General features: G+C 40.5%; 1 protein-coding gene across 1 annotated transcript in view; it reads right to left on the reverse strand.

Annotated features, from left to right (window-relative positions):
- MEP1B (meprin A subunit beta) overlaps positions 1-12243 on the reverse strand; it is a 32064-nt gene extending 19821 nt beyond the window's left edge. Inside the window, 6 exon segments of the mRNA XM_054816738.1 lie at positions 1077-1155; positions 2174-2217; positions 2325-2375; positions 2561-2579; positions 12095-12195; positions 12198-12243. Of these exon segments, the coding sequence (XP_054672713.1) occupies positions 1077-1155; positions 2174-2217; positions 2325-2375; positions 2561-2579; positions 12095-12195; positions 12198-12243 (340 nt within the window).
- Positions 12244-16199: the final 3956 nt, after the last annotated feature.

A 16199-nucleotide genomic window follows, 5' to 3' on the forward strand; every position in this document is an offset into this window, starting at 1 on the left:
TGAGCCAATAGGTTTGTACAATTAACCGTATAGAGCAAGTCCTAAGGGTAGGTCTTGCTCCAGCAATCTTAGATTAAAATAAGCAGGATTTTTGCTGCTTTAAGACCTAGGTAGGGACCTAAACCCTGTAAGTTAAGGCAGTCGTGACATTTTATTGTCCTCTTGTTCTGCGTAATTTTTCTTTGGTGCTTATGTATAAAATATGATACGATGAGTATATAATACATGCTAGCGCATGGTTCTTAATTCTGTGAGTTCATTCATTTACTTTGCTGAGATTTATGTGAGCAAGCATTAAATAAACAGGGAACAAAGACATCCTGTTTCACCTAGTGCAGACTGCAGGCTGCAGATCTCTCTCAGAATCTCTCAAGGACTTGAACTGCTAATGTTTTATCTACGTTGTCTCCTCGAAGCATGCTTTCAACCCAGTTTAGATCCAAATCTAAACTGCGGATGGCTGATTTTTTTTTTTTCCCTGCCATGTACCGGAACGATGACCGCACGTTGTGTAGTGGGGCACAGTCTCGCCGTGTGGTAGGTACACAGTAAGAACTCAAGGTCCCTGTCTCACCGTTTGCCCCTGCCATGCAGAGCCACAGCCAGGTGGATCTGAAGGGATGGAGAAAAGCTGTGACGTGTCCCTGGCCCCACAAGAGGGGACTCAGCAATGTGCCACCGCAAACCGCATTGACTACCAGAACGCTGATTTGCCATCGGTGCTGTAGATGATGTAAATGACCAGGTCAGCTTCCTGGCTTTAAAAAGATCTTCAGTGCCCTGTTTTTTTCTTCTGCTTAGCAGAGTTTCATGTCTCAGATGTATGCTTTTAAACTCAAATCAGTCTGCTGGGCCACAGCAATGGCAGGATAAGAACCATCCAAGAAAGGAGGTGAGAGCCAGCACCAACACCCAGATGATATACCCTGCTTGTGCATACCCAGCCCCAGTCCCGCTGTGGGAAACAGCCTGCTCGAGACTTACAGGAGGAAAGGATGCCACAGTATCTTTACCAACCTGTATAAAACATTTCAATCAACATGACATACGGACATTGTGAAGGGCATATACTGTACCTAGGCTATCATCAAGGACATAGGGGATAACGTGGGGCCATCGATATTTATCACCAATGATGGAGTTTCGTTCCTGCATCTGAGAAAGAAAATAAGTATGCACTCCTCAGTAAAAAGTGATTTAGGATCAGGGTCTACAAAAGTGCTAAAGCAAAGCATGTTTCCTACAAGTCCATGTAAGACATATAAGAAATCAAGGAGCTCAAAAACTTTGCAAGATCACTCAGAGGTCTAAGGCTTGGGTTTGAAATCACTTCACTCCCTTCTACCAGTGTCTCCAACTTCTGCAGCATTTTCTCCATATAAACTACCTGAGATTTTGATGCATGTGTGAGGAGATCTTCAGCTCCTGTGGGAAGCATTAAGATCTAAAGTCCTGAACACTGTACAAAGATCAATAATTCTGCAATTTTTCATAATGCAAGGGTTTGTCCCTGTGCTCTTAGCAAGTGCTGTCCTTGCTTCCACTGATATGCTCAGGCCAAAGCAGTTCACCAAAAGGGAGAGTAAGACATTATTGACTTGCAGGGCTACAAGACACTTTAGGAGTTTCTATTAGGTAATTTTGAGATGCAACTTGCTATGTAATTTTTTTTTTTGATTGATCACATAAGGATACTGGACAGATGCTTTAAAATGTGGATTACAGATCTAATTTTTCCATTGGTTTCAGTGAATCTACTTAAATGATGAAGGTTTTGCAGCACTGGTCTGTACATTTAATTGGCTCATAATAAATATTGTGTTGGTAAATTAAGAATCTTTTATATAAACCTGTCTGGATGTGATCAGTGGTGCTGAATCTCTTAAAAGTAAAAATATAAAAACTACAGCAAAGGAAACAAGAAGCTAATGATATTGATCTAATGGCTGAACTGACCTTATTCTGGATGATGTTTTTGCAAATGCACCCAACTCTTTTGTTGTCTATGACATTTGATAGAAATCTATACTCGAACATTTTCAGTTTATTGTTACATAAACAGCATTTATTGTTAGTAGGAGCAGGATGTATCAATCATTTCCATGCCAATGATACTTTACATTGCATAAGTCAATGAGACATTTTTGGGTTTATATTTTATGTTTGAACTCACCCCATCAAGTTTGATGTCTCCCTCAAAAAGGTCTAGTCCTAAAGCTAAAGGGAAGAGGACATTAACATTCAGTTATTGTATTGATCTGTGGCTACCATAAGGAAAATCATAAAAAAAAAAAAAATTAAAAGAGAAACTGAATTTTAAAAACCTTCATTGATGTCAAAGATGTCTTGATCAATTCCTCCATCTACGTCTAATTCTGAAAAACAAAAAGACAAGTGAGGTAGGACATTAGCCCTTGCTGTTATCTTTATGAAGTGTGAAAATTAATGCAATAACAATAACAGTAATTATAAATCTGTGTCTGTCCTAGCGAAGTTTACGAGCAGCTGGTTTTGTTGATTGCCTCTCGTGCATACAAATAGATCTCTAAACAGAACTCACCAGTTGTCTCCGGCGCAGGCTGGGGAGGGGGAAGAAAAAAAAGATATTATTAGAAAGGCACATAATGAAATGCAGCTCGTGTTACTCTCTCAACAGTATTAGAGATGCGATTGAAGCTCAACTGACAGCACTTAGCGCACAGCTTTGTATTGGAGTGACTGGACCCACTGCCTTCTCATTTGACTGGAAATGTTTATTTGTTTATGTGTCGGCTTTGCGTCCTCCCCACTTCAGGTTGCCCAACAAGCAAGTCACCCAGTACTGCGTCTGTGACGTTTTTGCAACCGGTTTTCTCTCACCACTCAGGCAGTACTGAATGGTCTTTCACAAGCAGGAAGAACCAATTATTTCTATGAAATCAAGTATTGCTACTAGTCAGGCGCTGTACAGAACCTATGGAAGCTAACCTTAACCTTCCTCACAAAGCTGAAGACGTGGGGGATGAGTGGTCTGGCGTCACGCAGTAAGTCTTTGAAGGACAGGACGCAGAGTCCAGGTCACCTCAGCCCCAGGTCGGTGCCTTAGCTGGGCTCCGTTTACCTCAACAGTACTAACTCAAAGGCTGTTTCTGAAATACGCAAAATCCAAGTTCCAGATTGGAGCAAGACCATAATGAGATATACATAGCACAATTTTTTTAGCTATAACATGGCCATAGAATACAATCTATATTCTTTTGTTGGACTACACACTTCACTTTGGATGGGTTTGGATGTACTTGACGTCCATGCAGGTTTCTCATGCAGTGAGTAAGATCATGAACCGCCTTTCTAACAAATTGTTGCTGGGTGAGTTTTCCTGTTTCTCATCAGGAGTCTTGATTTGTATGTTTGACAAGAAGTTCACAAACTGAAGGTAAAAAACACCCTTAAATTCTAAGCTCTGACAATACAGGTTACAGATGTAGCAAATGGTAAGGTATAACAGCAATTCTGCAAAGCAAGTGAGATTTTTACTTTTATTTTTCCTATAGTTCCCCACCCTGCTGCTTTTCTTTCTCCATATAAATAATTTGTTATCTTTCATACATGCAGTTTTGCATGTAGGACTTATTTTTCCAGTGTGATAAACATCTGCGACCTCTATTGGAAGCAATGAACAGCACAAGATCAGAATGTTGAAAAACAGCAAAAATCAAGTCCATGCAGTCCACAAGAATATTAATTTTGGTAGTTTCTACCATCTATATCATGGATAAGAAAATAGTATGGCCGGAATATTCAAGAGAGATCCAAATGCACATGTTCTTTTAGACCTGACTTTTGGCACATAATGATGGGAACAATTGTGAGAGCAAACATAACTGTGGGCCCTAAAACTGATGGGATTCATATAAAAATTTTAAGCAAATGCAGGAAAAAAAGGAACTTCAATTAAATTTCTTCATTTGGAAAAGGTTCAGAAAGAAAGCTTTGAAATTGTCAGAATGTCCTATTTTAGCTTTTTAATTAAAGATTCATTTTCAATCTGAAATTACTATCTTGACAAAACTTCAGCAAATGGCAGAAAAAATATTATAAATACAAAAGCCTGAAATCTCATTTTACCATGTTGATTCTCCTGAACTAAAATTAATTTAAACTGTTACTTCACAGCTTTTGTCAGATTTTGATCACTTATCCTGATTGCCTGAGAGAGAAAAACCATCTTTTGCCTTAAAAAGTAGAGGCTATAATTTATAGGTTTAAGAGAGATAATGCCTAATTGGTATGAGCTGGCATAATCAAAAGCATAATATCTAAATGTTATATAAACAGGAAACATTTTTAATCAACTTATTCTTTTGCTTCTTAATTTTCTTAATGAAAACTACCACCCACATACGTCCTTGCCCAGTCTAAAGGCAAGATTTTGACCTTGAAGCTTCAGTTACAAAAACCATTGAGTAGAATCTGTTTCCTGACCCGATTTCTCCTGAAACAGCTCTGTTTCAATACTTCACAGTTTTAGACTGTTTCGAAATTTGGTAGATTTTAAGATAAAAGACTGAAAAAGCCAGTGTTGTTGTGGAAAAATGACAAAGTCCATTGAAAAACTGTTTCTAGGCTTGGGCAGATGCAAACGCTGAAGGACTGATTTTGATCTCACATTTCACTGCGTTAACTGGTATTATACAGATTAACATTGATACGTGAGAAATAAGGATGGGTACTTCAGAAAAAAGAATAAGCATATAACTGTATACAGATACAGTTTAGTAAACCAAAATAATTTTTCCAAACAAATCATCCATAAATCTGCAATGTCAATAGACTCCTCTTACATTCTGAAGTTTTATTGCACATTTATCATCACAGAATCACAGAATGGTTTGGGTTGGAAGGGACCTCAAAGATCATCTAGTTCCAACCCCCCTGCCATGGGCAGGGACACCCTCCACTAGACCACGTTGCCCAAAGCCCTATCCAACCTGGCCTTGAACACTTCCAGGGATGGGGCATCCACAGCTTCTCTGGGCAACCTTTCCAGTGCCTCACCACCTTCATAGTGAAGATTTTCTTCCTAATATCTAATCGAAATCGACCCTCCTTCAGCTTAAGGCCATTACCCCTTGTCCTGTCACTCCATGCCCTTGTAACCAGTCCCTCTCCAGCTTTCCTGTAGGCCCCTTCAGGTACTGGAAGGCTGCTATAAGGTCTCCGTGGAGCCTTCTCTTCTCCAGGCTGAACAACCCCAGCTCTCTCAGCCTGTCCTCACAGGAGAGGTTCTCCAGCCCTCTGATCAGCTTCGTGGCCTCCTCTGGACTCTCTCCAACAGCTCGATGTCTCTCCTGTACTGGGGCCCCCAGAGCTGGACGCAGTACTCCAGGTGGGGTCTCACAAGAGTGGAGTAGAGGGGCAGGATCACCTCCCTCGACCTACTGGTCGTGCCTCTTTTGATGCAGCCCAGGACACAGTTGGCTTTCTGGGCTGCAAGCGCACACTGCCGGCTCATGTTGAGGTTCTCATCAATCAATACCCCCAAGTCCTTCTCCTCAGGGCTGCTTTCAATCCATTCTCCGCCCAGCCTGTAGTTGTGCTTGGGATTGTGCAGACCCACATGCAGGACCTTGCACTTGGTCTTGTTGAACTTCATGCAGTTCACACGAGCCCACCTCTGCAGCCTGTCAAGGTCCCTCTGGATGGCATCCCTTCCCTCCAGCGTGTCGACCACACCACACAGCTTGGCGTCATTGGCAAACTTGCCGAGGGTGAACTTAATCCCTTCATCACAGAATCACAGAATGGTAGGAGTTGAAGGGACCTCTGGAAATCATCTGGTCCAACCCCCCTGCTAGAGCAGGATCACCTAGAGCAGGTTGCACAGGATCACATCCAGGCAGGTTTTGAATATCTCCAGAGCAGGAGACTCCACAGCCTCTCTGGGCAGCCTGTGCCAGCGCTCGGTCACCCTCAAAGTGAAGAAGTTTTTCCTCATGTTCAGATGGAACTTCCTGTGTTCCAGTTTCTGCCTGTTGCCCATTGTCCTGTCGCTGGGCACCATTACATTTAATTATCACTGGACGCACATAAGACAGTATCCAGTCCACATATTCAAGTTTTGAAATGAAAGTATAGCTTGTAAAATGAGCTGAAAGTACATGGGCAAAGTGTGTAACACATATTTTGAAGACTTCATTTGCTTCTAAACTTCTGCTCTCACAGATTTCTAACTAACATGGAAGGAAAAAAATAACAAGTAAAGCTTGCAATATTAAAAAATTAAAATCACATTATCATCTTTTCTGTTAAAGACTGTTGACTGAGAAGAAGAGTCATACCTATATATGTTGAATCCTCTTATAACCATTAATGGAGAGTAAAACGTTTCTACAGTTTCAATAATTATAAACTACAATATGCCCATATGGACTAATTAGAAAGCATAACTGTGCTCAAGGTAAAAAGTGGCTAGCTCATGGAAAAGCTCCGCTATCAGTAGCAAAATCTCACAAACTGAAATCAATGTAGCTAAGTCCAGCAGCACTTCTGGTATATAAACCAAAATGTAAGTCCATGACTGAAGAATACCAAATTCAGCAATCAACTGAAATCCAGGCTGGTCCTCAGTGTCTGAAAACTGTCACTGAATGAATCTCTTTCATCACTCCTTTCCACTTCTTTCTCAACAAAGCTAGGTCTTTAGTCCTGTGAAGCTCAACAGCAAAACACTCCGCTTCAAAAGGAGTATCTCTGTGCATGAGTATTACTAGTTTGAGCAGCAACAGCTTCTGTCTCAATACCAGCCTGACAACTGAGACCTATATAATGCATTTCTAGTCTCTGAAAGTTTTGTAAATAAACAACAGATTCACAGTTCACAGTCACATACAGAGGAAGGTTATACTACCTGTGGTGTACCAGAGAGGAATCTAATTTAGTCTAACTAATGCTACTTTTAAATCTACACACACACAAAATTCCAAATATTTATAATATTAGTCTCTAACTTTGGCAAACAACATGATTTATGTGAATTAAGTTACATTAAAGGTTGGTCAAATGATGGCTTGTGAGCACATTTAACTGGCATTCAAGTGCATCTTGAACAGGTGGGAAACATCTCACCTATTTTAGTCGCATAAAAACTAGGTAAGTAGACTCAGTAAGCAGTGGAGAAACAAATGAGTAATTGCATACATAATACACCTGTCTCTAAAATAGGTATGGCACCACCCTGATGCCCTGACATCTCCAGAAGATGGTCCACCTCACCACCTAGCTTGGACAGCTATTCAAGGATGTGATAAATCACCTGATGGAAATTTCCCTGCCTCACCATGGACTTTGGATGAAGTACAGCCAACCAGTTTAGATGAGACACCCTAACTTATAGTGTTTTCTCCAGACTATATAACTTCTAAAAATATGAAAGAAGCTCTTCCTGGCCATAAGGCACATGGAAATGAAATAACTAGCCCTGGTGATCAGAAGCTCCTCTCTCACACAGGAGCTGGTTATTACGCGTCAGTTCAATGTGTGATAGCTTGTAGATGTTAGTAGCAGTCTGCATCACCTACTACCTGCTTTACCAAAGCCTGTAGAGGAATCTAATCAAGGCTGAGGCTTAATTTTCCAAAAGGTTGGGAATAGAGGAACAGGTAGTCGTGACGGGCAGTGGAAGCACAAGGGAAGTGTGAGGCTGGGGTAGCAGGGGACAGAGGAAGACTATGGGAAAGTTGGGGACACAAAGTTGAGCTCTTGACTTAGGGAGAGGTATAAGCGTGTTAGTGGAGAGGAAGAGGATACTACTGCCACAATGAGGTGTTGGAGCTGGATTCATAAAATCAGACAGTTAAGTTGCATATCATAAAGTTATTCCACTTAAGTAATATCACAATGATTAATACTTTACTCTATAGATTACCCTGAAACTATGAACAGCTGAAATGAACTTTCAACAACCTACTCAGTTTTGTTCTCCAAACTAATTACATTGTGTATCACCAAAACTCCTAGCCTCTACAATAAATTATCACAAGATGAGCAAAGTGCTACATTTCACTACAAAAGACAGGAAATAGAAAATGTCAACTGTTACTTTTTTGGCTGGATTCCAATCCAGCAGTTCAGCTGGATTGGAGGCACAGAAAACAGTCGTGGACGAGTATATCCAGTGGCTAAAAAGGCTTCAACTTCAATATCAAATATGTTGTGTTATAGCCAAAAAAAATCATACTTCCATTCAAATATGGAGTATCAAAATAATTTTTAATACTTATCTTGGTTTTAGCCCCAGACTTGCTATTCTGGTAACGTTACCCTGAATACTAGTGGACTTTTTGCTTAGATAGGGAATGCAAGATAAGCTCTTCTCATGTATAGCCAGGCCTGTTAAAAATAGCAGCACTAAGACCCCAAGGAAACAGAAATCTTTCTCTCTCTTCCATGCAGATGACAACAGAATTCTTATTTTGCAAAAGCAACATACTTAAGTCTTTTCCTCTCAAACTCATCTTAAGCTGCATTGCTTACTCTATCATATAAAGAATATGCATTCTTTCTTTTCTTACCTTACTCCAGACCACCTGAAGAAGCAGCCAAGTTAGGAGCATAGGCACAGAAAACCAGCCCATGATGTTATCCAGTGAGCAGTTACATGGACAGAATTTCAGAACAACTTGGTACTTAAGGCAGTAAATATCATAAATCAAAACCTTTGTCCTTTCATCAACGATTAACTTACCTACCTTTTTCTTGTCCAGTAAGCAAAATCCATCATTACTACGTTAAGATAACCAACATATACTTTAACTGTTTTTAAGCATTGCTGTGAGAAAAAGTATTGGACACAAATTGACATATAGGATGAAATGGACACAAGAAAATGGAAATACAGAGGGAACGGACACATTTAAACATAGAAAACTTTTTTTTTATTCTAAGGGGTTTTAGGTGCTGGAACAAGTTGCCCAGTGAAGTTGTGGAGTCTCCATCCTTGGAGACAGTCAAAACCGAACCAGACACAGCCCTGAGGAACCTGCTGCAGGTGACCCTGCTGCAAGCTGGGGGATTGGACTAGGTGATTTCCAGAGGTGCCTTCCCACCTCACCCACCCTGTGATACAGTGAATAAAGTTGGCACTAAAACCTTTTGAACAACTGAAAGCTAGCAAAACTCTTGGCAATTAAGACATTAATTTATTAATAAATATGTATGTTTTGACAGAAAGTGAAAATGGGAAATGTGTGCACCTAAAAAAAAAAAAATCTATCAGCAACATAATTTCAGTACCGTGCTTTTAGAAAAGGCAATGCCATTTCTATGATTGATGAATGCAAAACACTGTATTTGTCAGTAAATCATATCATGGTATTCTTCTGGACTATTTAAAAATTCCATACAAAATAATTTTTTAAATGTCAGAACCGTCTGTTACTCTTTGGAGTTATAGTTTCTTCCAACTTCAGTCATCTCTTCTACTTACTAGCTGCCGGAGTGCTGAAATTGCCACAGTTTCTTCTAACGCTTAAACTGAAGGTACTTGTGGTAATTGTACGTTCAGACTTGGCTCATGTTTCACTTTCCCAGACCAACTATCTGGTTAGAATATCATAAAAACTAAAAAAGGCATTTAGATTTTGTAAATACAGACTCCCAAATGACTATATCAAGATTAATAACACTTCTCATACTATTTCAAGTATCAGAGCTGATAAGAAAGAATGGGTTGATCCTAAGTAATGAGGACACCTGAGCAATTTCTAGCCACTCAGATCCACGTTTATTTTATTGCTAACCCATTGAGAAGTAGCAGTCATGGGTATTGTTGTTCTTATAACAATAGAATACTTTTTTCAACAAAAGGAACAATAAGTATTGTAATCCTCAACCCACCATTAACGATGGTGTCAATTGCTCTCAAATCTGTGATGTCTGGAAGGTTGCAAAGCTCTTTTGTCAAGATTTCTTCTGCAAGTTCGGCAGTCCTTGAATTCTGCATGCCATCATCTTCAGCTGCTGTGAGATGATGGTAGTTCTCCTTATGAAGGCTCTTTAGGTTAGATTGGCTATGTCCACAGTAACAAGTACTTCGAAACAACTGGAACAGATCCGTACACTGAAATGTGTGGTTCAAAGAACCTGGCATCTATGCTGTACACATCTCAAAGGGTTTTACTTCAGACTGGCTCTGATCTGATCCCAAGGACTGGACGTCAGTGGCAGCAACTGGACTGCATGAGGCAGGGATCTGAAGAACATATTCTGGTTTAGTTTCAAATCAAAGGAATTCAATTTGGACATTCCAAAACTGCTCTGTGATGTGAAGTAAAGCGTGGTAAGTGGGAATGATGAGGATTCTTGTTTAAAAAATACACTCCTGGTCAAAACTAAGACACTAGCATAGCTGCACCCATTATTCCTTGATTACAGTACCTTACAAGTGTTTTCTTGAGATGGTGGAATATAATGAACTCAAAAGAAATAGCACCATTTTTTGGTCTTACTACTTGGTGTTGGAAGGAAGCCTAAAAGCCTGTTTTGCTCCTTTTTTGGTCCCTTTTACATGCAAATAATCAAGACAATCTGCTCTCTGTTCCCACATCCCCCCTTCTAAGATGCATCAACCAGCACTGAGACCTCACACCAATCTCTTCACAACAGAAGATAGAAGAATGATCTTCCTGTCACAAAGAAGGGCTATGTGAAACTGTGTGTCACGGCCACTGCTCTCAGGACCGGCTAAAAAGTGAGTTACCCAAAGAAAACACTAGGTGGTGTTGGAATTGGCATATAGTAATACCAAACAGAGAAGGCAAAGTTATATGCTAACCCTGCGCTGCAAAACACAGTCCCAATACACATTTTTCCTCCAATTCACACTGTTTTTTAAATTAAACTCAGAGTTTTGACACCTCAGCCAGTCATCTGGTACAATAAAACAAGACAAAATAGAAAATTAAACAATATATGAACAACAGAATGTCAGGACTTTCAAGGCAGAAGTTCTTTGCATAAATTTCACTGTCATCCATGAAGTAGCTAAATGTCTCTTTAATACATGTTGAGGAGAAACTAATACATAGATGGGCAGTCTTAAGGAAGTTTTTTTCCATCTAATCACGGAAGATCTTTTCTACAGACCATATCTACTTTTGTGACCACATTCTCTACAATCATAGAATCACAGAATGGTTTGGGTTGGAAGGGACCTCAAAGATCACCTAGTTCCAACCCCCCTGCCATGGGCAGGGACACCCTCCACTAGACCACGTTGCCCAAAGCCCCATCCAACCTGGCCTTGAACACTCCCAGGGAGGAGGCAGCCACAACCTCTCTGGGCAACCTGTTCCAGTGCCTCACCACCTTCATAGTGAAGATTTTCTTCCTAATATTTAATGGAAATCTACCCTCCTTCAGCTTAAGGCCATTACCCCTTGTCCTATCACTCCATGCCCTGATAAACAGTCCCTCACCAGCTTTCCTGTAGGCCCCTTCAGGTACTGGAAGGCTGCTATAAGGTCTCCCTGGAGCCTTCTCTTCTCCAGGCTGAACAACCCCAACTCTTTCAGCCTGTCCTCATAGCAGAGGTTCTCCAGCCCTCTGATCATCTTCATGGCCTCCTCTGGACTCTCTCCAACAGCTCCATGTCTCTCCTGTACTGGGGCCCCCAGAGCTGGACGCAGTACTCCGGGTGGGGTCTCACAAGAGTGGAGTAGAGGGGGAGCATCACCTCCCTTGACTTGCTAGTCATGCTTCTTTTGATGCTTTATCGCTATCTATGTTCAGGCAATATGCCTATCCCTTATTTCTCTTAAGGGTTTTGCTACATGACTCCTTGCATTTTTCTTTGAAGATGAAAAGCACTATAGCCATATCACACTTCTAAGACCGAGGCCCACAGTAAAAAATAACTATTACTCAAATGAATTAATAAAGGATAGCACAACTTATTTGAATAGATGATGTGCCTTTTCAGATGTACAAAAAGAACAGCAGTCTTAGATCTTGTCTTTATTCTACAGTTACTTGGCACGTAACAGCCAAAAGCAATGCACGTCCTTTCTTGATACAGTCAGGGACCTGCGGGATTCAAGGATGTTATTTCCATTACCATTTTGATCTACAAGTAGAGTCCATCAGTATCCTGACTACAAGCTCTGTATTTGAGGAAAAGTAAAAACATTAAACACAAAGCAGAAGGAGCGGATCTTTAGCTGGTTGGTTGCTTTTTCTTTTCCTGCAATTCTTTGCCTTGAACATGTTTCACAACTTTTATGGGTGCTAAGCTATCTAATGAGCCCTGAGTAACTATAAGAGACACCTGCAAAATCTGAGCTTTTGCCAGTCAATTACATTTCTTTCCCCATAGACCCACATGCTCCCATGCTGCTAGTAGAAGCAATGAAAAGGAAAGACACGAGAACTTGATGTGGGGCTTGCTGTAGATCTATTGCAGGGTCCACTTGGATCTCCTGCTGAGTTCACTTCGCTAGCACCAGATACGTGGGGAGAACCACAGAGCAGACAGCGTGTTCCCTTGGACAGGCAGTGTCTCTGCCCAGTAACACTGCTGCCGGTGGGCACTACTGCAGCACAGGTAATAATCCTGCAGTGCTTATTGTCCTGCTGCCTTATTGCAGAAAGAACATTCATCAGGCATTGCCCCATGCAGATGGGAAACACCACAAGCTTTTGTTTTCTTTGTAAAGCTATGCCTGAGGATAATAATCTGGGAAGAGACAGTAATGGGGGCAAAGAGACTGGAAAAAATGAATGAAGTACAAGAGAGCAAAAATGCTCTTTTTAAAAGCCAAAGGAACTTAATTTCAAAATGCAATGTCAGCTAACTACAACAATAACAGCAATTAAAATTAGCTCTATACAGACAGACATTTTCTACCATTTTTGGTAGGTAGTTTCCTATTTGAATAGTTGTGTTGATCTCCTGTATTTCAGCACAGATGCTTTGATAGCCTTGTGATCGGTATACTGCTCAGTGAACAACTGTGATTTGTGGTTGCTTGTTGACATTTGGGTGGAACCTGACTGATCATGAGTTTCAATGTCAACTGCACGTGGTATGAATTCATTAAATAATCTTGAAAAGTGCTGGCTTGTAGAGCACTACATAGCTCACTTAGCAGTGCTTATAGACCAAATGTTAAAGAGCAGGAGGATATTAAAATGGCGTATGAGTCTCAGCAGATTGTTCCTTGCCCTGTCTCAAACTTCCTGCATTGTCTTGCACAAATTAGTTTCACTTTTTCAGTTAATCTCCCAAATGGGGATAACACTGCACTATCTACTTGGCTGATGCAGCAAAAGCACCAATGAAGATACGGGCTGTCAGATAAACCTGCAAGATAAGAGACTCTCAGTCAAATCCAAAATGTTTTGAGCTGAACACCTAAGTGTTTCAAGTTAGGAAACTCCAATGTTCACAAACCTAGCGGGCATCATACGGAATATAATATAAGAAAGTGAAAATTACAAGAGATATCAAATACAAGCGTTCCATCTGCTTGCAGAAGAGCAAACAAGACATGTTTGCTTTAAGAGCTATCAAGAAAATGAAACAGACCTTCAGTTTCCTCCCACTGCTTAGCTACAGGTAAACTAAAAAGCAACGTTAAAAAGCAAACAGCAGAAGCTTGGGTGTGTAACATTGCACCTCTTACTGCCCACTGACGTGTATTTAAGCCTTTACCTTTTCTTTTGTGTGAGAAAACAATCTTTCACCAATTAAATAATTACTCGTACAGGATTACACCTCTCCCCCCTTCATGGGAATCTGAATTATGTCCAACATTTTTACACAGGCATGTTTTAGGATAAATATGAATGAGATCACAGTGTGAAACAAACTGTGGCTGGTATGTGGCTACTAAAGTGGCTGTAGCTGGCCACAAAGTGTCGTGCCACTACAGAAGCATACTCCAGGGATATGTAGTTCTCTCTCAGATGATGGAGCATGAGCTTTAGCTAGGAGAAGCGCTCTCTTCGTTCCAGAGGCCTGTAGTAACCCCAAACTTTTGCATGTCCAGCCAGAGAACAACTTAAAAGACTTAAGTAATATGAAGGGATACTGAAGCATACCTGTGCTGGGCACCAGGCAGGCCTCCTCACCGCAGCAGCTGGGAAATGTAATCAGGGAGGTCATTGGCATGTGTACAGTTTCAGAAAGCAAGAAGTGAAAAAATCAGCAGTACCCCCCTTGCTCATTAACACAGAATGCGGCAGTCCTCAGATGCCCCCGTGTGATTCCTACGCGCACTACACCGCTTCAGCTTCACAGGGGACCTCTAAAGAACGCGTCTGGGGAGGGGAGGAAGGGACTGGGCAGTGGAGGGAGCTCGCGTGGACACCTGACATTTTATGTTTCCTCGTGAACTGGGGAGCGCTCCGTTCTTCCCAGAGCTGAGACCTGGGGGAACACGGCTTGCTTGCCACAGATGATAAAGCACACAAGTAAGTCTGTAACTTCGAGGTTTTAAAGTAAATTAGACATGTTCTTTCTGTAGATTGGAATGACTCCAGTCAGTCTCTTAACTCCTAAAACATATAAAAGATTTGTTACATTTTATGAAACATCTGGATAGAAATCCCGTATCTAAAAATATCTCAGAGTACAACTACATAGTGAATTAGTATCCTTAAATACTACACTTATTTAGAGACAACCCAACAATATTGAGTGCCCTCTTGTGGTTTGACTTATGAAAGAAGAAAAATTCTAAGAGAAACTCCTGAAGTTTGAACAGTGCCACAGCTGAGGTAGCACATAAATCACACTTTCTGTGACACTACTGCCACAACCGTTACCCTGGAGAAAAAAGCCACCATCTTCCTACCATCTTCTGTCCATACGTGCGAAAACAAAGAACCTAATGCAAGGCTTTCTAAAAAAAAAAAAAAAAAAAACCCCAACAAAAACAAAACCAAAACCTAATACTGTTAAAGAGCAGGTCTAGCTGAGATGGTTTTGATTTTAAACATCATCCTGGTCTCTCCAATTAAAAAAAAAAAAATCCTCTCTGCAAAGAAAATAAGTAAATGCATTTAAAAAAATAATCTGACTAATAAGACATTCAGATTCTTTCACACTGCAAATACATTCTGAGAAATATAAACTCCTTCAGCCATTAAACATGGCAGGTGAACTCTGGAAATTATTGGTGCTAAGTTTCTTACTCTACCCCTGAGGCTCACATCAGCCCCAAGATACTGAGAGCACAGCTAGAGGAGCTTATAAAACATACAGAATATGAGACAACACTTAGTAGCTAAGTAATATAATCTTAGCTATTTAATTGCTGATTACTTTAAAAGACAGAAAGGGAAGTGGGAAGGAAACAGTAAACTTATGAAAATTGCTGTAGAGAAATACATACAGAGGAAAAAAAGACAGAAACACAAGGGTAGAGAAAGAATATAAAAGTAATAGTGAGGAACAGTTTTCTCAGTGACTAAGCATCCTCATAAGCTTAAGCAAGTTCATAAAAACAGTATTCTGTCACTAAGCCCTGGGAAATGACCTGCAGCTTCATGGAGCTAAGGAATGCATCCTAAATGTATACAGAGGATTTAAGGCAAAGATTTAAAATAGAATTAGATGCTTTCAACAGATGCATTTGGCAGTGATGACTTTTTCCTTTTTTTTTTTTTCTTTTTTTCTTTTGCAATTTCCTAACAGCTTGGGGGGTGGTAGGGGAATAAACATAGAGTTTACTTTCTTAGCTCTTTCTTGATCATGTCCACAAAAATAGATATGACTGGAGAGAAATAAAAATTTTTAAAAAAACAAGAGAATGTTACAGATAGAATGAGACTGGTTAGGGCTGGAAAATGAAGTGAAAATTGGTCCTTGCCAAAGCAGACCTACAGTTTAAGGACAGTAAGAAACAGTACAGACTTTACTCATGGAGGGGGGAAGGGGGGAAAGTCCATGCTTTGACCCTAGGATCTGGTAATTCACTGGGCAGCGGCAATTTTAATATTATTGAAAAGCCTTCTCATAGTCGAGGCCTGAATTTTGTCTCCTGCATGTTTTCAAACATACTTGCAACAGGACACAAAAGAAACCTGATCTCTAGTTTAAATGCATGTAGTGTTTGTGCCCTTTCATTGCTAGTTTCTCCAATTCTAAAAGAACCCTGAAGATGCTTTTGTCAGGTATTCTTGGAGCTCTGCTTGCCTGCAATAACACAACCTTGGCT

Source organism: Grus americana, chromosome 2 (genome assembly GCF_028858705.1).
Source record: "Grus americana isolate bGruAme1 chromosome 2, bGruAme1.mat, whole genome shotgun sequence".
NCBI classification, from domain to species: Eukaryota; Metazoa; Chordata; class Aves; order Gruiformes; family Gruidae; genus Grus; species Grus americana.